Raw genomic sequence first — 19,995 nt, 5'->3', positions numbered from 1 at the left:
AATCAAATTTTTTGTAAAAAAGTGAATCTTTCCAGATTTAATTAAAAATCAGAAAAAAACACGTTTTCCTTTTTTTCTTGTTTTTCTAACCCTTGGAAACATTAATAATAAATAATAATAATTATTAATCATATTTAATAATATAATTACTGGGCAAGAGTAGTGACACTCTCTTTAACAGAATAGTGGCATTTAATTTAATAGTTTTGTCCCTAACTTTACATTATGTTTAAATCATTTAGCAATCCGTTGTGTACGTTGCGTTAGACTCTGTAGAATGACTATAACGAATTGTTAATGGATTCAATAATTGAAGTTTAGTCAGTAATTATAATAACGCAACGTAATGTTATATTGTTTAGTAGGAACAATATTTGTTTTAACGAGGACGACTGTCGTTTTTGCCGATTCAGTCGCTTCTTTTTCTCAGTATAGATACACTAAGCTTCAACATAACCAAAATTTTGCATCATGTTTATAAATATGTATATATTATAACTGTTAATTGTTTATCTAATCTGCCATTTTGACAGCTTAAGATATCATAGCATATCATATTATATCACATATTATCATATCTTATCATATTATATCATATCATATCTTATTATATTGTGTATTTAGACACGATAGAAGTTATTAGCGAGTTTTAACCTGGTAAATATTAAGATCTTGTTCACAGAAAGGTTATCCGTAATCTTTTGCATGAGTTTCGGGACGTATTCGTGTCGTCCAATGGAAGAATTTCTTTTCTAATGGTAGAGTTCCTCTCCATTGAGCAGAGCGAATGCGAAATTTACAAAAAAAATTACAGACAACTTTTCTGTTCATGAGTATACACAACGTTAAATCTAAAGATGTATCTACTTTTTAAAAACAATAAAAATAGCGAAAGAAGGAAAATGTGAGATGTAAACTCTTTCGATTTTTTTTGAATTCCATTAAAACAACGCATAGAGAACGAGGAAGGACAGTTCCGTTCCATCGTTATGTCGATGCAAGATAATGGCTTGCGGTTAATTCTTTCAATCACATCCTATCACCGCTCATACCAGTTGCAATTCACTCCGTTCGATTCTCCCTGTACGAGGCAATAATCTACGTGACGCTGAAAAACCGCAGCGGATCGCGTGTCTCGCGACGTAGACGCAGGCAAAAGCGTGCAACGTAAGAAATTTATCCACTTAAACTAAAATGCCTAAACAAAAATTTAACGTAATATTTTCCGCAGTAAAACACATTCGTAATGTTAAAGTTCATGCGATATGTTCATGAGAAATAAATAAATAAGGAAAGGCTCTGAGATTAAAAAAAAACCAAATTATACGAGCAAAGGCCAGTGAGAGCCACGGTTTGGAAGAAAGTGCGCAAAATAAATATAAATATATTTTGTTTAAGAATATAATATGTGTTAAATGGTATTTATCGTTACACTGCATTTACGTAACATAACATAACAAACGTTTCGGTTAGCTTTTGGAGTTTTATCAGTGCGATAATGATGTAACGCACTTCGAGTGCAGTACATATGAATTTAAGCTGTAACAAATTTATACGTTAAGAAATTAAAAGTTCCATTAAAAGCGAGTTCATAAGAAATTTAATATTGAATATCGCAATTTTGCACATTTCACTTTATTAGATAGAAAAAATACAGATGACCATTATTTCAATGTAAAATTTCATGAAAAGTGATACCATCCAAATAAAAACTTACCGTTATAAACGTTATATATTAGGAAACGCGGCATAGAAGAAAGTATAATATTCACTACACCGTTTTTGTGTAATGATCGATTGTACGCCAGGAAACTGCTGTTTTATGCTTTGAATAGCATTCTAGTGAAACGTAACAAGGTAGTATAGCAAAATTTGTTTCGAATTAACGTTTATTATTTAGATAGCGAAATGAACATATAAAAACATAATTCTGTTCGATACACATAGTAAATTTATGAGTAGCTCTCTTCATGCGTCACTGAAAATACGCCTTTCGGGCACCCTGAAATATATGGTGTCCCAACTCGATTTCACAATCTTTCGTGAGGACGTAGAGTGGATTGAGATGGAAAAAGTCCAATACCATTTTGCGAAAATCGCAATAACGATCGAGATATTAATTGTAAGAAGTTTATGAATGATCATATATAATGTGGTAAAACAGTAGTGACGACATCTGCCATCGGCTGTTTATACATTAGATCAAACTGAATAAAAAGTCCTCTATTATTTTATTTTTTCAAGTAACCACGTAAATTTTTAATTACTAACTAAAGAAAATTGTTACACGATTTTGGGCGATAATGCATTAATCTTATTTAATTAATAATTAAAAATCTACGTGGTCATTTGCAAAATGACTTTTTGGTTCCGTTTAATCTAATGTACAAGTACACAAGGATAGATGTCGTTATTACAACTCATTTGTCATATCGAGCGTTATCATTTACAAATCTTCTTTAATATCTTCATAGTTATTACACAAAATTATATCACAATTATTATATCACAAAACGATCACAAAACAGTATAGGACTTATGTGTTCACCTTAATCCGTTCTATACTCTCATAAGAGATTGTGAAATCGAGATGGGACAGTCTGTATATATATTTGGTAAATAAACTCTTTAAATAAATTCGGCGTTAAATCGCTTTAAATAAACTTTTTAAATAAATTGTTAGCGAGCAGTGGGAGATGGATCAACGTTATGATCAACGTTATGACGATGCGGAAACGTAAAATTCACCATTTGCGTCACTGCGGATGCGGATCTGTCCGCGCGACAACTTGATTCCCATCGATTGACATCACATAAAATAATAATATCGCGGCAGCCATGAGCCTGGGTCTTTTTCACATGTATGTTAGGTAAATTGCCCGATACAATTGCGCAAGAGATTAGTATGCGTGCATACGTATAAAAAACCGATGAAAAACAGCGGTTAGATCGATAAAATCCGCGTTCACTTTCGTTCCGAGAAACATCGTGTCTGCACAAATTACATTGCGTTGGAGCAACAGTTGCGTTGATACACAGTTGCTGACCGCATTGCAATCATTGAATCAGTATCGAGTTGCTTCTCTGTCCCTCTGATGAAATAAGTTGAAATATGCACGAAACGTTAGGAACAAATCGACAAAATAGACTAAAAGGATATTTAGGGGACTTTTTTGTTGATATATTTTATATATCAACAAAATATATATAATAAATATAACAAAATATATATAATAAATATAACTTTTTTGAATAACTTCTTTCTGATTTTATCATGTTAGTGCAGAGATAGACTGTTAGTAGAATTTATCTAAACATAATAAATTTGTAATAGTAAACTTGAGAGAGTTTCTGGGATATATAAATAATACGTATAAAACAAAAGGACAATAAATTAAGACAGAGTGTCGATATGTTTGTTAGTTACAAAACTCTATAATAATAACTTTTATAATAACATTCTCTGCTTTTACAGCGTTTTAATTTGAAAGTCAAATTCAGCATCATTAAATCAATGTATTAAAATCAAAAGAAAATTATTTAATTTTAAATTAACATGAATATACCGTCTATCGATCATGCAATGAGATTTTCTGTTTTCTTATGGGATTTTGTGATAAATAAGAAAAGTCTCATCAGTATCGTCAAAAGACTGTCTCGTGTCATTCTTGAGATATGAGGTCTTTCCTCGAGTTGAAATTTCAATTTTACTTTCGAACTCAGTATTTCATTTAACGTCTACTTTGATACTCTGAAACCTTCATCAATTCCTTTTGATTCTATTCAATCTACTAGCTTTGCCGAGAAATTCTCTTTGGAACCTACAGGCGGTACTTTGTGCACTTTCAGCTATTTGTAGGCGTTGAGTAAGATTCTTTACAACATACAGATGTTAGAAAGTTTAGATTAAAAGTAAAGCTAAAATGTCAAAGTCTGGTATTCCGTATGTGTGGTAAGTTTGTAGCCGTATAATAAAAAATACTGGGCTTAGATGGCTCTAGGAGTATGTTGGTCAAGTGCTTTTTTTAGTATTTATCGTGAGTAGAACACAATGGATATGTATACAATATCGCGAAATAGTCCTTTTAGAACATAAGTTCTTTTTCCCCTTAAATGTAAGTTACATTTAAAATCGGAATAATATTATAGTTAAAAAATAGAAAAAAATTATTTTAGTAGTAGCAAAGTAAATTTGTGAACCTCTCGAAATTTTTGTATTAATATTCTCCATCTTGAGTGAATAAAGTTAAGCGACATGTTACTAGGAAGAAATTTCCTGCAAAGCTATGATATACTCTTTTAGAAAATAAAAGCAATTTTGATTTATAAAATGATTGAAACCGAGTATGGATCGAGAACGAATGAGGTAAATTTGGTCCATAATTAAAACCTGACTGAAGGGTTATGAAGACCTCCCGAAACTTCTAAACAGGATAAATATTTTATATGTGATCTTCATTTGTCCTGCACTATTAGGTAACTAAACTGGAGACTAAAGCAAAATAAGTGTTTTGCTCTATATTTGTATTTTGATTATTATAGAATAAAATGGTTAACAGGATCGTGGCGAACATTAATAGAAGAAGACTGCTTCTATCATGTTTGTACAGTCAGTCGCAACAATTAGTTGTCTGAGAAGCTGTAACTTCAAAATTCTGAAATTTCTGTGATAAGACATCTAACCTCGATCTCCCCTACGTATACATTAATTCATTAAAGCTTGTGGATAGACCAATGAAATTAACAAGAAAACTAGTCTATAGCTATAGGCTTTAATATATTAATTTTTCCATTTCTACTGAGGAAGGTTGGAATGAAGATGTTTGGTTGATATTTGGACATGTTCAACAGCCTATTTTTTATTTTATTCTTCGATTTCGTGAGTTCTGTTAACATTTTACTCATATTCTTATTAACTTCTTTTAATCTATATTGTTTGTCGTAAATGTTTAAATTCACAGTACTGTTTGTCTTATTATTTCCAACAGTGTTTATTAAATGAAAAAATCGAACGTGTTTAAACGTTACATATATGTCAGCATTTCTGAAGAGTTTAACAGCTCATTGAGGTAACTATTGCTTGCTCGATCGACTGGACGTTTGCTCGAACGGAGTTTCCTCGTCCAAGAGCACGGTCTCATTGGTCCCAGCACTTTTTTCTTCGTCAGTGTGCTCCACTCGGAAATGACCGGCGACAAAAGCGGCCGGGGGGAGAAGAAGAAAATGCGAGCCGACAAATACGATAATAGCGCGACATCTCGCATACCTTCCGACGCCGCGCAAGTTCAACATCGTTTTCCGCGTGTTACGACATCCCGCGACAAAAAGCACGTCGTTGCGCTTAACGACGAGGAGGAAGGGCGGAAAAGAGGGAGAGGACGTTAATAATGGGCTGAATAATGAGAAACGGAGAGATGTTTACGGATCGGCTCCGGCCGAGCGACGATCTCTTGTGCAACCGACAGAGAAAGGAGGAAGCCGAGTCACAGAAGCGATCGATGCAGGACCACCGATCTCGCCCCTGGCGGCACTACCACGAGGCACCTGGTCGCCTGTGAAACTGTCATATCATTCGCGAATCGGTTTTCCAGACAGAGGAAACGACACGATAATATAATTGCCCGGCCGCGGCGGGACCGCGATTCAGTCTCCGTCGCTCCGACCCGGCGAAACATGAAAGCCTACACGCGGAGGAAGCCGGTGGCCATGGTGCCGCTGCTGTTGATCCATCTGGTAAAGTCCTCCGTATCACGAGACATTCTTAACTCTTCATTAGACGCGCAACTTACGGATGTAGTTTAAAGGAGCCAATACCGATTGTGGTCCAAAACAACGTTGCGCCGGGAAAGAAGTGATTCTTCGTGCGGAAATAAGCCGAAATTGCGAAATAAAATTTTCTCGTACGGGTCTTAATTTTCGAGAAAATCGATATTGACAATTCGGTGAGTGCACTTGGCGAAGATGCAGTTTGTCACGTGGCACAGCTACGGCTATTGTGTTTGCACGCAACGTTCGGGTGACTTTAATGAGTGACTAAATTCGATAATGCTATCGTGTGTGCAAATTCGATAGCCGTAGCCACATAATAAACCGTATCTTTGCTAAGTGCATGCATACCCACTGGATTTTTAACATCGATTTCCTCGAAAACTAAGTCTCTCTCGTGCGAAATAATTTTACTCCGCACCTTCGACTTATTTTCGTACAATGAATCATCCCTTTCCCGGTGTAACGCCGTTTCGATCATAACCTTGTATATTAATTGTGTTTTCAAGAAAATTATATATCTTGACAAAGTATATATTTACAGTGGCAGATCAGGCATTGTAAATTTTGCGTAAAGATTTTGCGTAAAAACTTTCACCACTTGAAGAGTTAAGAGTGATTGCCTCTGGGAGATAAATATAAAATCAGGAAAAGAAAATGACGACGCGCGGGCGGTTGGGAAAAGCGATCGTACACAATGAATTTAATTAATCCCCGTCGTGGCGTGAATCGTGATATTTTGCAACAATACGAGCATTTTCTCGCGTGAAAAATGAAATGAATAACCAACGATAAACGCGCAAATGTGAGTGCTACAGCGAACGAACGGCGAACAAAAGAGTGACGCGTGTTTATGTTAACTTTTAATTAAAGCAATCAACTAAGGCTAGGTAAAAACCGGTGGGCTGCGACGTTAATTATAAAATATTACGCGAATCTCTTGTCTGTATTGATATTAATCTAATTGAAAGACATATCGTATTTAATTATATATGAATTTTATCTTATTTATATAAATAATTACATCGTTCTATCTACTTCCACCTACTTTCTCCCTTTCTCTCTTCCTCTCTCTTTTTCTCTTTTGGTATACAGAGTATTACCTTTCCTCCGTCCACTAAATAAATAGCGTTAATTCTTATGGCAAATTAAATCAGAAAGTCCTGAAACATTTTTTTCTATTATACTTAATGAAACAGTTATTTTTAAATAAATTGTAGGTAATTAGCGTCCTTTAGACAGGCGCATGTCTGTAAACCGCTCGTCTGATAGTGTACGTGAGCGCTTCGTGGCACTTTTATGGCGCTTTCACATCTACGCTCACAGACATGCGCCTGTCTAAAGGACGCTAATTAGCTACAATTTATTTAAAAATAACTGTTTCATTCATCAAAAGACGGATTTGATTAGCTGGAATTTATTTAAAAATAACTGTTTCATTAAGCATAGTAGAAAAAAGTTACTCAGGACTTTCCATATTCAATATTTCATAAGGATATAATTTTTCCTAAGGAATACCGCTATGTACTTAGTGCAGGGGGTAACAGGAGAAAGGTAACACCCTGTATATACACCTGTATGTACACTCTATATATACAAATATGAAATGTATATAATGAAAGAAATGATCGAATTGTCGTTACTCACACACGCGACATTCGTTTAATTACCTTCCAATGCGCGAATCGCTCACGTCAGTTGAATTGTTGTCAGTCAAATTGACGTTCATACAATTTATACATTTACACTGATAGAGTTGCCAATTAATGTCAACAGTTAATTAATATTTACAGTTAATGTGGCGAGCGAGCGACGCAGACATGGAAACGAAATTTCCGAACGTCGAGCGCTCGGCTCCCGGCGATATTATCCTAGAAGAGGTGATCATCAGCGGAAGCGGGAACAATACGCGAATAATCGCGAACGCAGTGGCGCAGAAGCCTTCGCAGCTCAGTCACGAAATCCTTTCGCTTTTGTCGAAGCGCGAGACACAGGAACAACGTTTGACTTCGGATCAGCATGCGGGCGAGTCGCGGGACGCGACGATCGACGTCCACGCCGAAGACGACGAGCACAATTTGGAGAAACTGAAGCACGTCGTGGCGAAGTACGAGCCGCAGAAGATCACCTCCGGGATAGCCAAGAGAAAAGTCGTGGTTGCGCCCATCGATATTTACGGTAAATAAAATGAGATAACTCCACCCACTCTTTCTTTTTCTTGCACACAATCTCGCTATTTTATATTTTTCATCTATTTGTATTTTTAATTTTGTTCTCACATTTTTTACATTTTATTTTTACTTTTTGTTTATATTCTTACTTTTCTCTACTTTTAATTTCTAATGTCTTGTTCTAATTTTTACCTTCATTTCGTTCATTTTACGTCATCTAATTGAAATGTTATTATACTATACCCAGGATTAATAATTAATTAATCAATTAAGTGTTAAGTTAAAAAATTAATAACTTCTTACTTAATGTAGTTAATTTTAAGTAAATTAACTTTTAGTTTGTAGTAGTTATTTTAAAATATATAAAATTTAACTTATTAATTTCCTTTTCATATATTAAAGTAATTCATTAATATTAAAATCATTGTTGCCTGCTTATTATACAGAATACAAAAATTAAAAATAATGCCAAATTTCTTTTCGTCACTTTTGGTGTTTTTTTTCTAAATATAATCTTAAAAACAGTCGGTATTTTCTTATAAAACATCACTTTTACATTATTTCACATAAATTTTATCTGCGATTAAGAAGTCAATTATGCAGAAAATATGTAAATATTGTTTTGTCTAATTGACGTCTAATTTTAATAAATGAATTTAATTTTAGCTTAACCTTTAATAGTATAAATTATTTTTTGTTAATGTAATCGTGTTTATCAAATTTTTAATTTTAATTTTAATTTTAATGTAATTTCTAACTTTTACCAAAATTAATTTTAATTAATTTTAATAAGCCATTGACTTTAACCTTGACTTAGTTAAAAAAATTAATTTATTCAATTCTAACTATAACTATGTATATCGTGTTCTGAAAAAGTTTTTCTAAAGAAAATTAATCAGTTTTCTCTCTCTCGACGAATAACGGAAACACAAATATTCGATATATGCGTCGCGGAAATTCATTCTCTCTCTCTCTATTTCTTTATATATATATATATATATATATATATATATATATATATATATGTTTGTATGTATGTATGTATGTGTGTATGTATGTATGTATGTATATATGTGTATATCCATACGCATTTCTTAGATACACGAGTGATAAACGACGGTAAGGCCGCGGAATCAACAACAACGGAGTCGACAACGGATCTCGATAATACTTACCACGAAGTACTGCGGAATGTATCTCACGAAATACCCCAATTGACGATGAACAACGCCGGCATAACATTAAGCCCGTACCCGTCCCAAGAGATGAAAAATTTGAAGCAAATTCCCACACTGGAAGCGACGATTCGCACGCTAACTGACGATGGAACGGAACAACCGTCGCACTCCAATATCGATCCTTCATACGCCCTGTCTGCTTTAAAAAAAAAGAAGCTGTTGCTTAAGAAGTACACACAACCGAGCTACACGATCACGGCGTCTCCCCGAGCCTCATCAGACGAAGAATCGAGACTCGACGAATCTACTGCTGATATCAACGAATCGACAATATCCAAGGAACATTCCCACGTGGTGAACGGAAATCCGAAGCTGAGGAACGAACCATCGACCCTATCATCGTTGAATGTTTCTCTCGATCCAACGGGTGAGTCGGGAAACCATCGCGAATGGAATGTTGAAGATCCTTCTTCGCAAATCCCCCTGTCTCCAAAATCTCCAACTGTTCTACAATCGAGCAATCATGTCCTCAACGCGGACAACTTGAATAAGAAGCAGCCGAGCCTCCAAACCGTTTTCAACAGTCTTCACTTACCGTTGAAATACAACAAAGTGCCCAGACCGTTCTCCATATCTGTGATAGATCCTCCGCAATTGCCCAACGCGGCTACTAACATCAAAAATGTAGCGACAGCATACAAAAAGCCGAGCTCTTCACTGACAGACGTCACGCACCAGATCGTCCACCCCGCCAGTACCGTTCTGCCGTTTGTCCTTCCGACTGAGCAGTTCAGCACGCCTCTTGCGCGTCACTACGTCCCGATAAAACGCGGGAACCACGACTTCAAGTCGAATGGGATTTACACGACAGCGACGACCTTCAATGCGAAATCCCCAGGTGAGGGGATCGCTGTCTCGCAGAAGCCAGCACCTTATGCAAACGCAATCGACACCACAAAGATCCCCGTGGTAGCCGTTAATGGCCATCAGAGTCCGAATTATTATTTCGTCACGGAGAACCCTATGGAGCAGAAGACTGTAGCGACCAGCTTCGCGACGACTTATATTCCCAGTCAACCACCTGTCACGCGTATTCTGCAGCGACGGAAGGAACCACAGGACGTCGCCCACAATACGGAATTCGTGTCCAGAGTCGCTTCTAGCGACGACAAGACTAACCTGAACGCGAATCCCGCCATCGCGTTGTACAACAAATTCGCAGGTTTGTACTCGATACCCACAACCGACGTACCCAATGTACTGCACGCGTCACAGGCGATCGCTCAAGACTACGAGAACTTTAAGCAGCCTTCGTTGCTTGCGCAACAGGCTTCCGCTCTTCCTTACAAGACTCGGGGAGCCATCTCCTTGAAACCTATTCCGCCTGCATTGCTAAAACCCCGGCCGATCGCTTCGGCCAAACCACTCGCACCATATTTTGACTACAGCTTGTTGCTCCCGCAACAACCAGGCGCAGGAAAGCTCATTGGCGAGGGTGGCGAAAAAATCGTCGGAAAGAGCGAGCCGTCTCGCGTTGGAGACAAGATCGAGGGCGACACTGCCAACGATAAGAGCACTCTCGGGAATTATCAGACTCAGATTAATCACGGCGCTTACAAGATTCACGAAGATGTGAGGGCAACGCCGAATGCCCATGAGATTCACGAGACGCCGAGCAAGCGGAAGCAGAGTCATAACGAAGATCCTTATTATCAGCGAAGTCGTGATGATGAGCGCGAGGACGAATATCGGCGACGTCAAGATAAAAACGACGGTGAGGACGGCGGATCTAAGAACGTCCGCAACGAGAACGACGAGGAAGACGCTGGTGAGACGCGAGACGACGAACACAAGACCCGCGAGAACAAGGACAAAAATGACGATAATTATCATAGATATGACAAGTTCAAATACGATCGAGATAATTCTGAAGGAGAGCAACGTAAGCAGCAACATAACGGTGCTGAAAGATACGACGGCGAGGAACGTCCTCGTGACAAATACGACCGCGATATTGGTGTCAACCATGAACTTACCGATGGTTTACGATATGACGAGAATGATGAGGAGTATCGCAGCGATCGTTACGAACAGCAGAAATCAGCGCGAGATGGCCGTTACGGGGAAAAAAGCCGGCGAGATCGCGAAAAAGAAGAACATGAGGACGACAGTGCTACTGAATTGGTTGCTGGACGCGCTGAAGACCAGCGTGCTCGTGAACAGCATGGAAAGTACCAAAAGATACGAAATAACAACGGCGACAAGCGTATATATTACAGTCACCTAACTAGCCCAACAGATTCTCTTCGTCAAGCTCAGCAGAAGGACGAGGAATACGGCGAGATTAAACCCAAGCACGTCCACGAAGAGTATCAGCAGCAGAAGCGTGTCAAGGATGATTACCGTGATCTTAAACAGGAGGATAACGGAAGCAAGGGTCACGGTAACGAGCAAGAGCATGGTGAGACTCAGGATCACGCACATAAGGAGCATCACGATGAGAAGAAACACGGGGAAGATCACAAGTTCGAGGCGGGCGATGGCGGAGAGCACGAGGAAGAACACCATAAGCACGAAGGGGAGAAAGGTGACAAGGTGAGTTATCCGTTTAAGAAAGCTGTAAACAGAATGCAAAGCGTTAACTTTATTGAGAAGAATATTTTCAGTATTTATAACTATAATTATACGTAGAGAAATAATTGCTGTAAATTATGACTAAGAAAAGTATTCTTTTTTGTTAAATTCTACTGTGATTTTAGTGAAATTAATCTTATATGTATATTACTAATACTATCTTCATGTTAAAGAACAATGAGAAAATTTGATTGAGATAAAAATAATTATAATTTTAGTTAGATCAATTATTTATTTTTTGGTATAAAACTGCCGACAATTAACACTTCGTGTCTTGTGCCTCCAGCCAAATAAAAGTGCTCACACAGTATTTATGAGATACATATTTCAATTTTTGTAGATAATACCGGAAGCTTCATTAATGATGTTATAAGAGGGAAAATAATCTACATTGTATGTATTTTTAACAAAATATTTATTTCAAAACTCACAAAAACAACAGAAAATTTAATTTTATCTAATAACATATTATAAAATATATCCTAATTATTTAAGAAAAAATGAATTATATAAGATAAAAGTACCAATGCCTGGACACGCACTTAATCCTGGACATTCTTATTGTTTTGGTCTTGAAATATAAATATTTAAACTTTCAACATAAAATATATATGCAAATATTAAATATGTAAGAATGTCTGGGATTAAGTACGTATCCGAGAATTGGTTACTTTTATCTTACCTCTCAGATAAAGTACAAATATTGGACATTAATGATTGTCTTTTATCCGATTAAAATGACATGTTTTAAAAAATACATACACCGTAAAAAATTTGTAATGAATTTAACACATTTCATATGTTCCGATTTATCTGTTTTAATCTTTGTGTTAATTTAATACAAGGCAAAAATGTAAATGAATAACAAATAATATGCCGAAAATCAACATTAATTTTGATCAACCATGTTAATTACTTCTAAGATTGACTGAAAAACACATCAGTCAAAAGCCGAGACACAAAACTATTTCGGGTTTTGACTAAAGCACTTGCTTATCCCGCATATTGACTAGCCAATCCTAGAAGTACCCGTGCTATGTATTTTGACTATACATATATATTTTACTTATTTCAACATTGTTTTAAATTAATATTTATTACTTACAATGTTACGCATTAGATAATAATATGAATGTATAAGATAATTTTATTCAATGAATAGTAAATTTATGAGTGACTAAGAGATTTATGTGTCACTAAAAATACGATACTTAGGGCCAGTTTTTCAATTATAGTTTAAACTTAGATTTTTATTTAAATTCTGTTTAAAAAAAACAAACGTATTGTTAGAATATAGTTTAAACTTGAATCCAAGTTTAAATTGTTATTGAAATACCGGTTTCCTTAATGATAATACTATCTTTGTCGGAATAGAACGTCGGATTTATTTCACATCGATTTATTTTTGATATTTGAGACGATTTGGAGAATCGTCGGTGAATTACGTTTCGATGGTTTCGTTGCAGGGCTACAAAGTCTGGCATGAGGATGAGAAAGCTGCAAAAGGACACCATGACAAGGAACATTCCAATAAGGAATATGACGAAAAAGTTGGTGAAGAAAAGAAACACAATGAAGAGAGTGGATACCATGAGGATCATAATCACGATGAGAAAGGAGAGAAGACGGCCGAGTTTGGTGAAAAGGGCGAACATAAGAAAGGACACAGCACAAAGGGAGAGCACTCGGTGCACAAGAAGGTAAGGTGGTGTGGATAACTGAAAAATAAAGGATATTACACTTATTTCTGTTCGTTCCACAACGTGAAAAAGTCACGTTTTATCAAGATTTTTAAAGTGTTTAATCCAATTTTGTTTATAAAAATTCTCAACGTATTAACGTATTGGAAAAACTGAAATTAATTAAAAAGTTTTAAGTGTTAACAATGCTTATAATTGTATTGAGGAATATAAAAGAACATTCTTAACTGAAGGATTAAAAAGTTGAAAAAATGAAGGATTGAAACAAATATGTACAATATGTACGAATTAGAAGTATTAATCTTCATCAGGGAATCACTGTTTTCATTGTCAAACGTATGACGTTCAAAAGCTTGAAAATTGCTGAGTGTTAGATAGGAGTCGAATTCTGAATAATGATTGTGACGTGAGAGAGATATTCAACGATCAAATTCAGTGATATTGAGAGAATTCTGCGGAGAATAATATAAAAAATATTCAACGCGTTAATAGTAAAGTACATGAACCAAATTGGATAGATGATATAGTAGTAGACTTAGTAAAAGTTAGTTGTATTGATATATTCCACTGTTTTCTTTTATTAATATAAACGTGGAAAAATGCTAGGCCTGATTAGAAACAAATGTAATCAGTCTTTATATTATAAACTGAAAAAGTGCGATAGAAAAATGCCTTGCTGATGTTCGCATCATTACAAAAAATAGTTGCTAACATAGTAATAATCATTATAGAGTCGAAATATATGTTATTATCATGTCGAAGTTATCATATAACACATATAATATAAAACAAGAAAATTATTTTTTAAAACGACTTTTACGTTTTACATGCATACATTATTTCTTATAAAATAACAACTTTATTTCGTATGAAATAAGAAAAAGAGATAATCAGTATCTTCTTGTAAAATTAATTGCAAATATAAGCAAACTGGACTGGTAATGTGGCTTCTATTGTTCATTGTTTAATATAATTTTGGTTTTAGTTTCAATGAGCTTTGGAATAATTTAATTAGAGAATAAGCATTTTTAAGTTTCTTACTAAGAGACCAAATAGGACTCATCGTTTAAATTCTTCCATTTCTTAATTTTTTCCAGCAATTTGTTTGAATTTTTAAAATCAATTATCGAGTCTTTAAAATGTGTTTTTTGAAATGTTTTCTTGAACAGATTATGAGCATTTTACTAACACTTTAAAGTATTTGATTAATTTGGACGTTTCCCCGACATAATGGAGACTTTGTTATGAGCAAGCCCGGATTCAGCGGGTTAGAAACTATGGAGAAGCATAACTTTTTCATGTACCACTCGTGGAGCAAGAAACGACATCTTTTTAATATCTTCTCCTTTCCGGAGAATAAAAGACCCTCAATCACATTCTCGATGTATGGCCGTAGGACGAGTACGAGAAGAAGACGGTGTTCTTCGATGAGTTCCACGACGACGGCGAAATGGAGAAGCACGGCGAGCACCATCTCGAGCACAAGTTGGAAAAGGGCGGCCACGAGAAGAAGGCGCACCACGACATCGTGGATCACGAGGAGAAGCACGGCAAGCAGCAGAAATACGAGAAGGGCAGCCATCATCACGAGGACGATGGTCATAAAGTCCACGAAGGCCACGACCATCATTACGATCACGATCACAAGTATGGAGAAAAGGGGGGCCACGAACACGGGAAGAAATGGAGCTTCAAGAAAGGCGACGATGGCGGTCACAAACACAATCGCTGACCCTGGGCGGACCTGCCACGAAGGAGACAGTAGTTTCGCGATGCTCGCGATTTCGGACATTGACCGGTGCTCAGGACAGATCGATGCCGCGTGTCGAAATTATCGTCGGTGTCAGTTAATGTTGGACATTAGTCGACTAGAACTTTCACTGGCTAAAATAACACTGGTCAACAGTCATTTTGCGCCAGAGATAAAAATCATCAATTCTTACCAATTTTTACTTACTAAATTCAAATGTAGCAAACAAAATATCCCATTGATAACAGTTTTAGAGATATACAGCAATAGATTATTATACATTTTCTTTTGAAATTAATATTAATATTGATACTAATATTAATATTAATATTATAAGAATATTAATACATTAATATTAATATAATAATATAATATTAATATATTAATATTTTCATGGTGAAACCATCTTATTAGAGCCATTTCATTACTGCGAAAATTGTATTATTACCCTGTCAAGGCTGTTAGCAAGTACCTTGTGTAAATTTGCTTCAGTTTAGCCACGAAGGAGACACGAAGGTTTAACTTAAGAAGAGATAACGTTTTATTTAAAATCTTATTTAAAATGTGTTTCTTTTACTTAACCTTGTGTTTTAATCATTGTTAATGGCATTGTTCTGCAAGCAGAATAGTAATATGTCACACAAGTGATATTAATAGAAGTGATTATATTTGTTATATTTGTGATGAATTTACTTTAATCAGGTTAATGCCATTGATTTATAAAGTATACAAATTACATTTCGGATGCAAAAAGTAGGAGATGATGATAAGATTTGAGCTCCTTATATTTGTTATAAAATTTGTATATATATCGACTTTGCAATGAATTTGGTTAGAGGGTAAAAACTAAGCTACTGCTTTCTCAAAAATTGTTGCGAATTAAAATTTTTATTGTTATTTTCTTGTTCAAAGCGTTTGAATTATGTAAAAAAATATACCAGAAGTGTTCGACACAAGCAAGAAGTTAAAAATTATTGCCCAATATTATCGCAAAATCAACAACCAAAGTTAATCAATCATCATATATATAAGAGAACTCCAAAAAAATATAAAATATTATCCGAAATTCTCTTATGATATACCTCAAGAGGATTCTTCAAAGGGAAAATATCCTAACATAAAAAAAGAATTCTAGTTACTAGATGTTATTTCCATATTTTAAGTGAAAATTTTTTTTTATTTTTTTTTTAATTTGTAATGATATTTCTTTTCTAATGAAGAAACATAATATTATGTTTAGAATATTTTTCTTTTAGTTTTAGAAGAATACTTTTAAGGCCATATGTAAGAAGGTTCCGCTAAGGATGAAATTTTTTTTAGTGATATATACGAATAATTTGATCGATTGATAAAATTAATTATTAATCAGTATATAATGCTTTATTTGATCTTATACTGATTAATCATTAATTTGATCAATTATTAAATTATTCGTGATTACATACATGACAGTTGATTAATTTGATTATTGATTTGCCGATTATTTTAGTCATCTAAATTTTAATCGATTAATAACCAATTACGCGATCAACACCAATACTGGTGTTAATTGCGTAATCAAGACGTTGCACTCTTTGTTACATTTTTTAAGGACTTCACGTACTCGGAAACTATCATTGTAATCTGCACGCATTGGTTCTTATCTCAATCTAAGTTTCGTTTTGACGACAGACTGATTTTGTTTCGAATAGCTACTCGGATATCTGAAAAGTCCGTGCCGCTTCGAGTACTGCGATTTTTTCTTTTTACTGAAGTGAAGAACACTCGATTTATTTGAACATACTTGTTCCTCAGGTGAATTATAATTGTTGCCTTTCTATGCGAGTTAAACGCGCTTTTGTCTTGATTTGTTTGGATTTTATGAGTAAAATATTATAAGCGTAAACATAATAACAAAAACTCTCTTCGCGTTACGTTGCGGGAAAAGAGAACCAAATGCTACAAAAACTTTAAAACTTATTTGCATCGTCTATACGTTGAAAAAGGAAAAGAATGGAATTTAATTGAATATACAAATTTCGGCGATACTTTTTTACTATTCTAATACAAAAATGTAATAATGGCAATATACATCATATTTTATTATCATTATTACTATATATCACTAACACTATGATAGTACTTTTACTACAAAAATAGTTTTATTTCACAATTCAGTTATAGTTCACAAGTATCAGATTTATTTTTTCTCAGTATAGGAAAAAAGTTGTTTAGAGTCGGAAAATAGTTTAACGATTATAATAAGGAAATTTTCGTCGAAAAAAAAGCACAAAATGACCAATAATTGTGAATGTTGTTGGTATTCTTGTTAACCAAAAAGGATCTAGCCAAGTGTGCGAGATAACAGAATAATTAAATATTTCTAAATCAAATATTTGAAAACGTGAAATACTCATGATAGTTCGTAAGGAGTATTCTCTTTTTACTTTACATAGAGAAACAGTAAATATTTATTTATAGTAGGTATTGATAACGCATATTTATTTATACTAATATACAAAATATCTTTTTAAATAAGAAATTATACATTTTCTTAAAACATTTTCTAAACTAAGAAAACCTTAACTTTTCATGTGAGCAATTGTTTATTCTATTTAAATAAAAGAGAATTCAGATGTAAATAATGTATCATTAGTAACCACCAAGTAAATATTTATTACCTTTTAGATATTTTTTCTCTCAGTATACATACATTGAGAAAAAAACGGTTCAATCGACAAAATCGACAGTTACCGGCCATCAAAAAAATATTGATTTTTATTGTTATTTTCTTGTTCTGGGCGTTCGAATTACGCAAGAAGCATATCAAAAGTGTTTGACACAAATAAAAAGTTAAAAATTACTTCCCAATGTAATCGTCAAATTAATAACCAAAGTGAACTTACTATATCGACGTAACTTATTGTTGCATTAACATTTATTTTGTCAAATAGACCAAATATTTCTTTAATGAACGGTGATCGCCGATTTTGTTGATTCAACTGTTTTTTCTTAATATAGAAAAACCATAAAGTCAAGTTATCCAAAGCATATACTTTTTCGATAATCTACTATATAAGAATATCATAATAGAAAGTTTCGATCAATCAGTTATAATAGAAGTATCATACGTTATACACGTGGCGCTATAGATTATATCATTATCTAGTTTCAGTTAAGTGAGAAAGAGAAGAGTGATCGAAATATCGCAGAAGAGCACTAATTGAGACGGAAATATTGATTAGCCTGCGAGCTGAGTTTTCACAAAGCTCGGAAAAACTCGTATGAGCTTTATTGTAGATAAATCTGTGTTTTTCTGATTCATTGGAGGAAATTCGCTCGTAGGTCATTCGATTAAATCACGACGCGTGGTTGCATGTGTGCAAATATGTGTGTGTATGTATGAATATGTATATGTGTGCGCAACGCATGTGAAAGGAGAAGAGAAAAAGAGTGTGATACAATAAAAATTTTTAAATTAACATTAATCTGTCAATATAGAATATTTAATTTTTGGGGCAGAAATTTCATAAGAAATATTCCCTAAATTTCTTAGAGTGAAATTCCATTCGAAGAGTGAAGTGACTATTCAGTCACTCATATACATTGAGAGAAAAAAATATCTAAAAAATATCTAAAAATATTTACTTGACAGAGATACTGACAGCATATTTATTTAAGTCTAAAATGTTTTATTTAAATAGGGTAAATAATTACTTTTCATGAAAAACTAAGGTTTTCTTTTAAGGTTTTAAAAAAATATATAAATTTTCTTATTTAAAAAATATTTTATATTAGTATAAGTAAATATATATGTTAGTATATATATTTATCAAATAAATCTTTAATATTTTTTATTTATTTTTTTTCAGTGTAGAATAAAATTGAATCATTGAATGATTATTTTCACTCAAAATTGAAAGATAAATATGATGTACTTTATGCTCACAAAAATATATTCACTTAAATCGATTGAAAGATTTGTTCATTTGAATCCACTCTAAGCTTGAACAAAACATTCACTCTTGTGATTTCGAGTAGTAGTACTTTTATAATCGCTTTGAGTGAAAATACCGTCATTTTCCACTTGTTTTGAGTCAGATTCTACCTTAAGTAATTTAAAGAGTGACATAATTATGTGTGCCATTTGTCGATTTCATTAATCCGTTACATTTCTCACTTTTAAATAAATGTTTTATATGTATTGGTGTAGAACAGAATTTACTTTGAGAGATACAGCTCTTAAGATCGCGAGAGAAGAACATTGTAGAATGAAATTTCTACACACACAAACCTATCCTGTAGATAGACCGGTTATTGAAATGACGTTCCCTAATGAGATCTCCGATGGACGGCGCGTTTGTCAACGATCGCCTTCGATTAGGAAGTGACACAATTAATTGGCAAGCAATACCTCGCTATTGTGCGCAATTGGCGGTGACGACGTTTGACTTCGCTGAAAATGCAATTTCCCCGTTACATTCTGTCAGACCCTCACCATCTCGCTTACGTTTCCGCCATAAACGCGAAAGTGGTTCCGTTTTATGTCACGTTAGAGGGATTAATATCCACATGGGGATGTGGACGAGAGACCGATGGTGGAACAGCGCCATTTACGTCTCTTTAGCGCCCCGTCGAGAAAGAGAGAGAGGGGACACATTAAAAAATTCCTGTCTCCCAGTTCGTTCCGGAGACTATCTGAGAAATTCTCCAAAGCAAAGACGTTTGACAGAAGACGATCGTAAGAATTAATCGCGCATTTTCTTTATCAGCGCTTTCTCTACTCTATTCTACTTTATTTCTCTCTTTCTTTCTCT

General features: G+C 34.5%; 1 protein-coding gene across 1 annotated transcript; it reads left to right on the top strand.

Moving 5' to 3' along the window:
- The first annotated feature begins 7,586 nt into the window (after window positions 1–7,586).
- Window positions 7,587–15,292, top strand: LOC116847202. The gene is made up of 4 exons (XM_032821947.1): window positions 7,587–7,944; window positions 9,036–11,710; window positions 13,216–13,449; window positions 14,846–15,292. The coding sequence occupies exons 1-4, from the start codon at window positions 7,587–7,589 to the stop codon at window positions 15,179–15,181; spliced, it is 3,603 nt and encodes a 1,200-aa protein (XP_032677838.1). The 3' UTR covers window positions 15,182–15,292.
- Window positions 15,293–19,995: the final 4,703 nt, after the last annotated feature.

Source organism: Odontomachus brunneus, unplaced genomic scaffold (genome assembly GCF_010583005.1).
Source record: "Odontomachus brunneus isolate Ranch 3 - 2012 unplaced genomic scaffold, Obru_v1 Obru_scaffold_075, whole genome shotgun sequence".
Taxonomy (NCBI): domain Eukaryota; kingdom Metazoa; phylum Arthropoda; class Insecta; order Hymenoptera; family Formicidae; genus Odontomachus; species Odontomachus brunneus.
This window is presented reverse-complemented; position numbering and strand designations above follow the sequence as displayed.

Bases quoted from the DNA above. Each gene is read 5' to 3' on its own strand.
- LOC116847202 (XM_032821947.1), top strand. From the start codon at position 7,587: ATGGAAACGAAATTTCCGAACGTCGAGCGCTCGGCTCCCGGCGATATT. The intron at 11,711-13,215 runs GTGAGTTATCCG...GTTTCGTTGCAG, and splicing joins AAGGGGAGAAAGGTGACAAG to GGCTACAAAGTCTGGCATGA. The intron at 13,450-14,845 runs GTAAGGTGGTGT...GTATGGCCGTAG, and splicing joins AGCACTCGGTGCACAAGAAG to GACGAGTACGAGAAGAAGAC.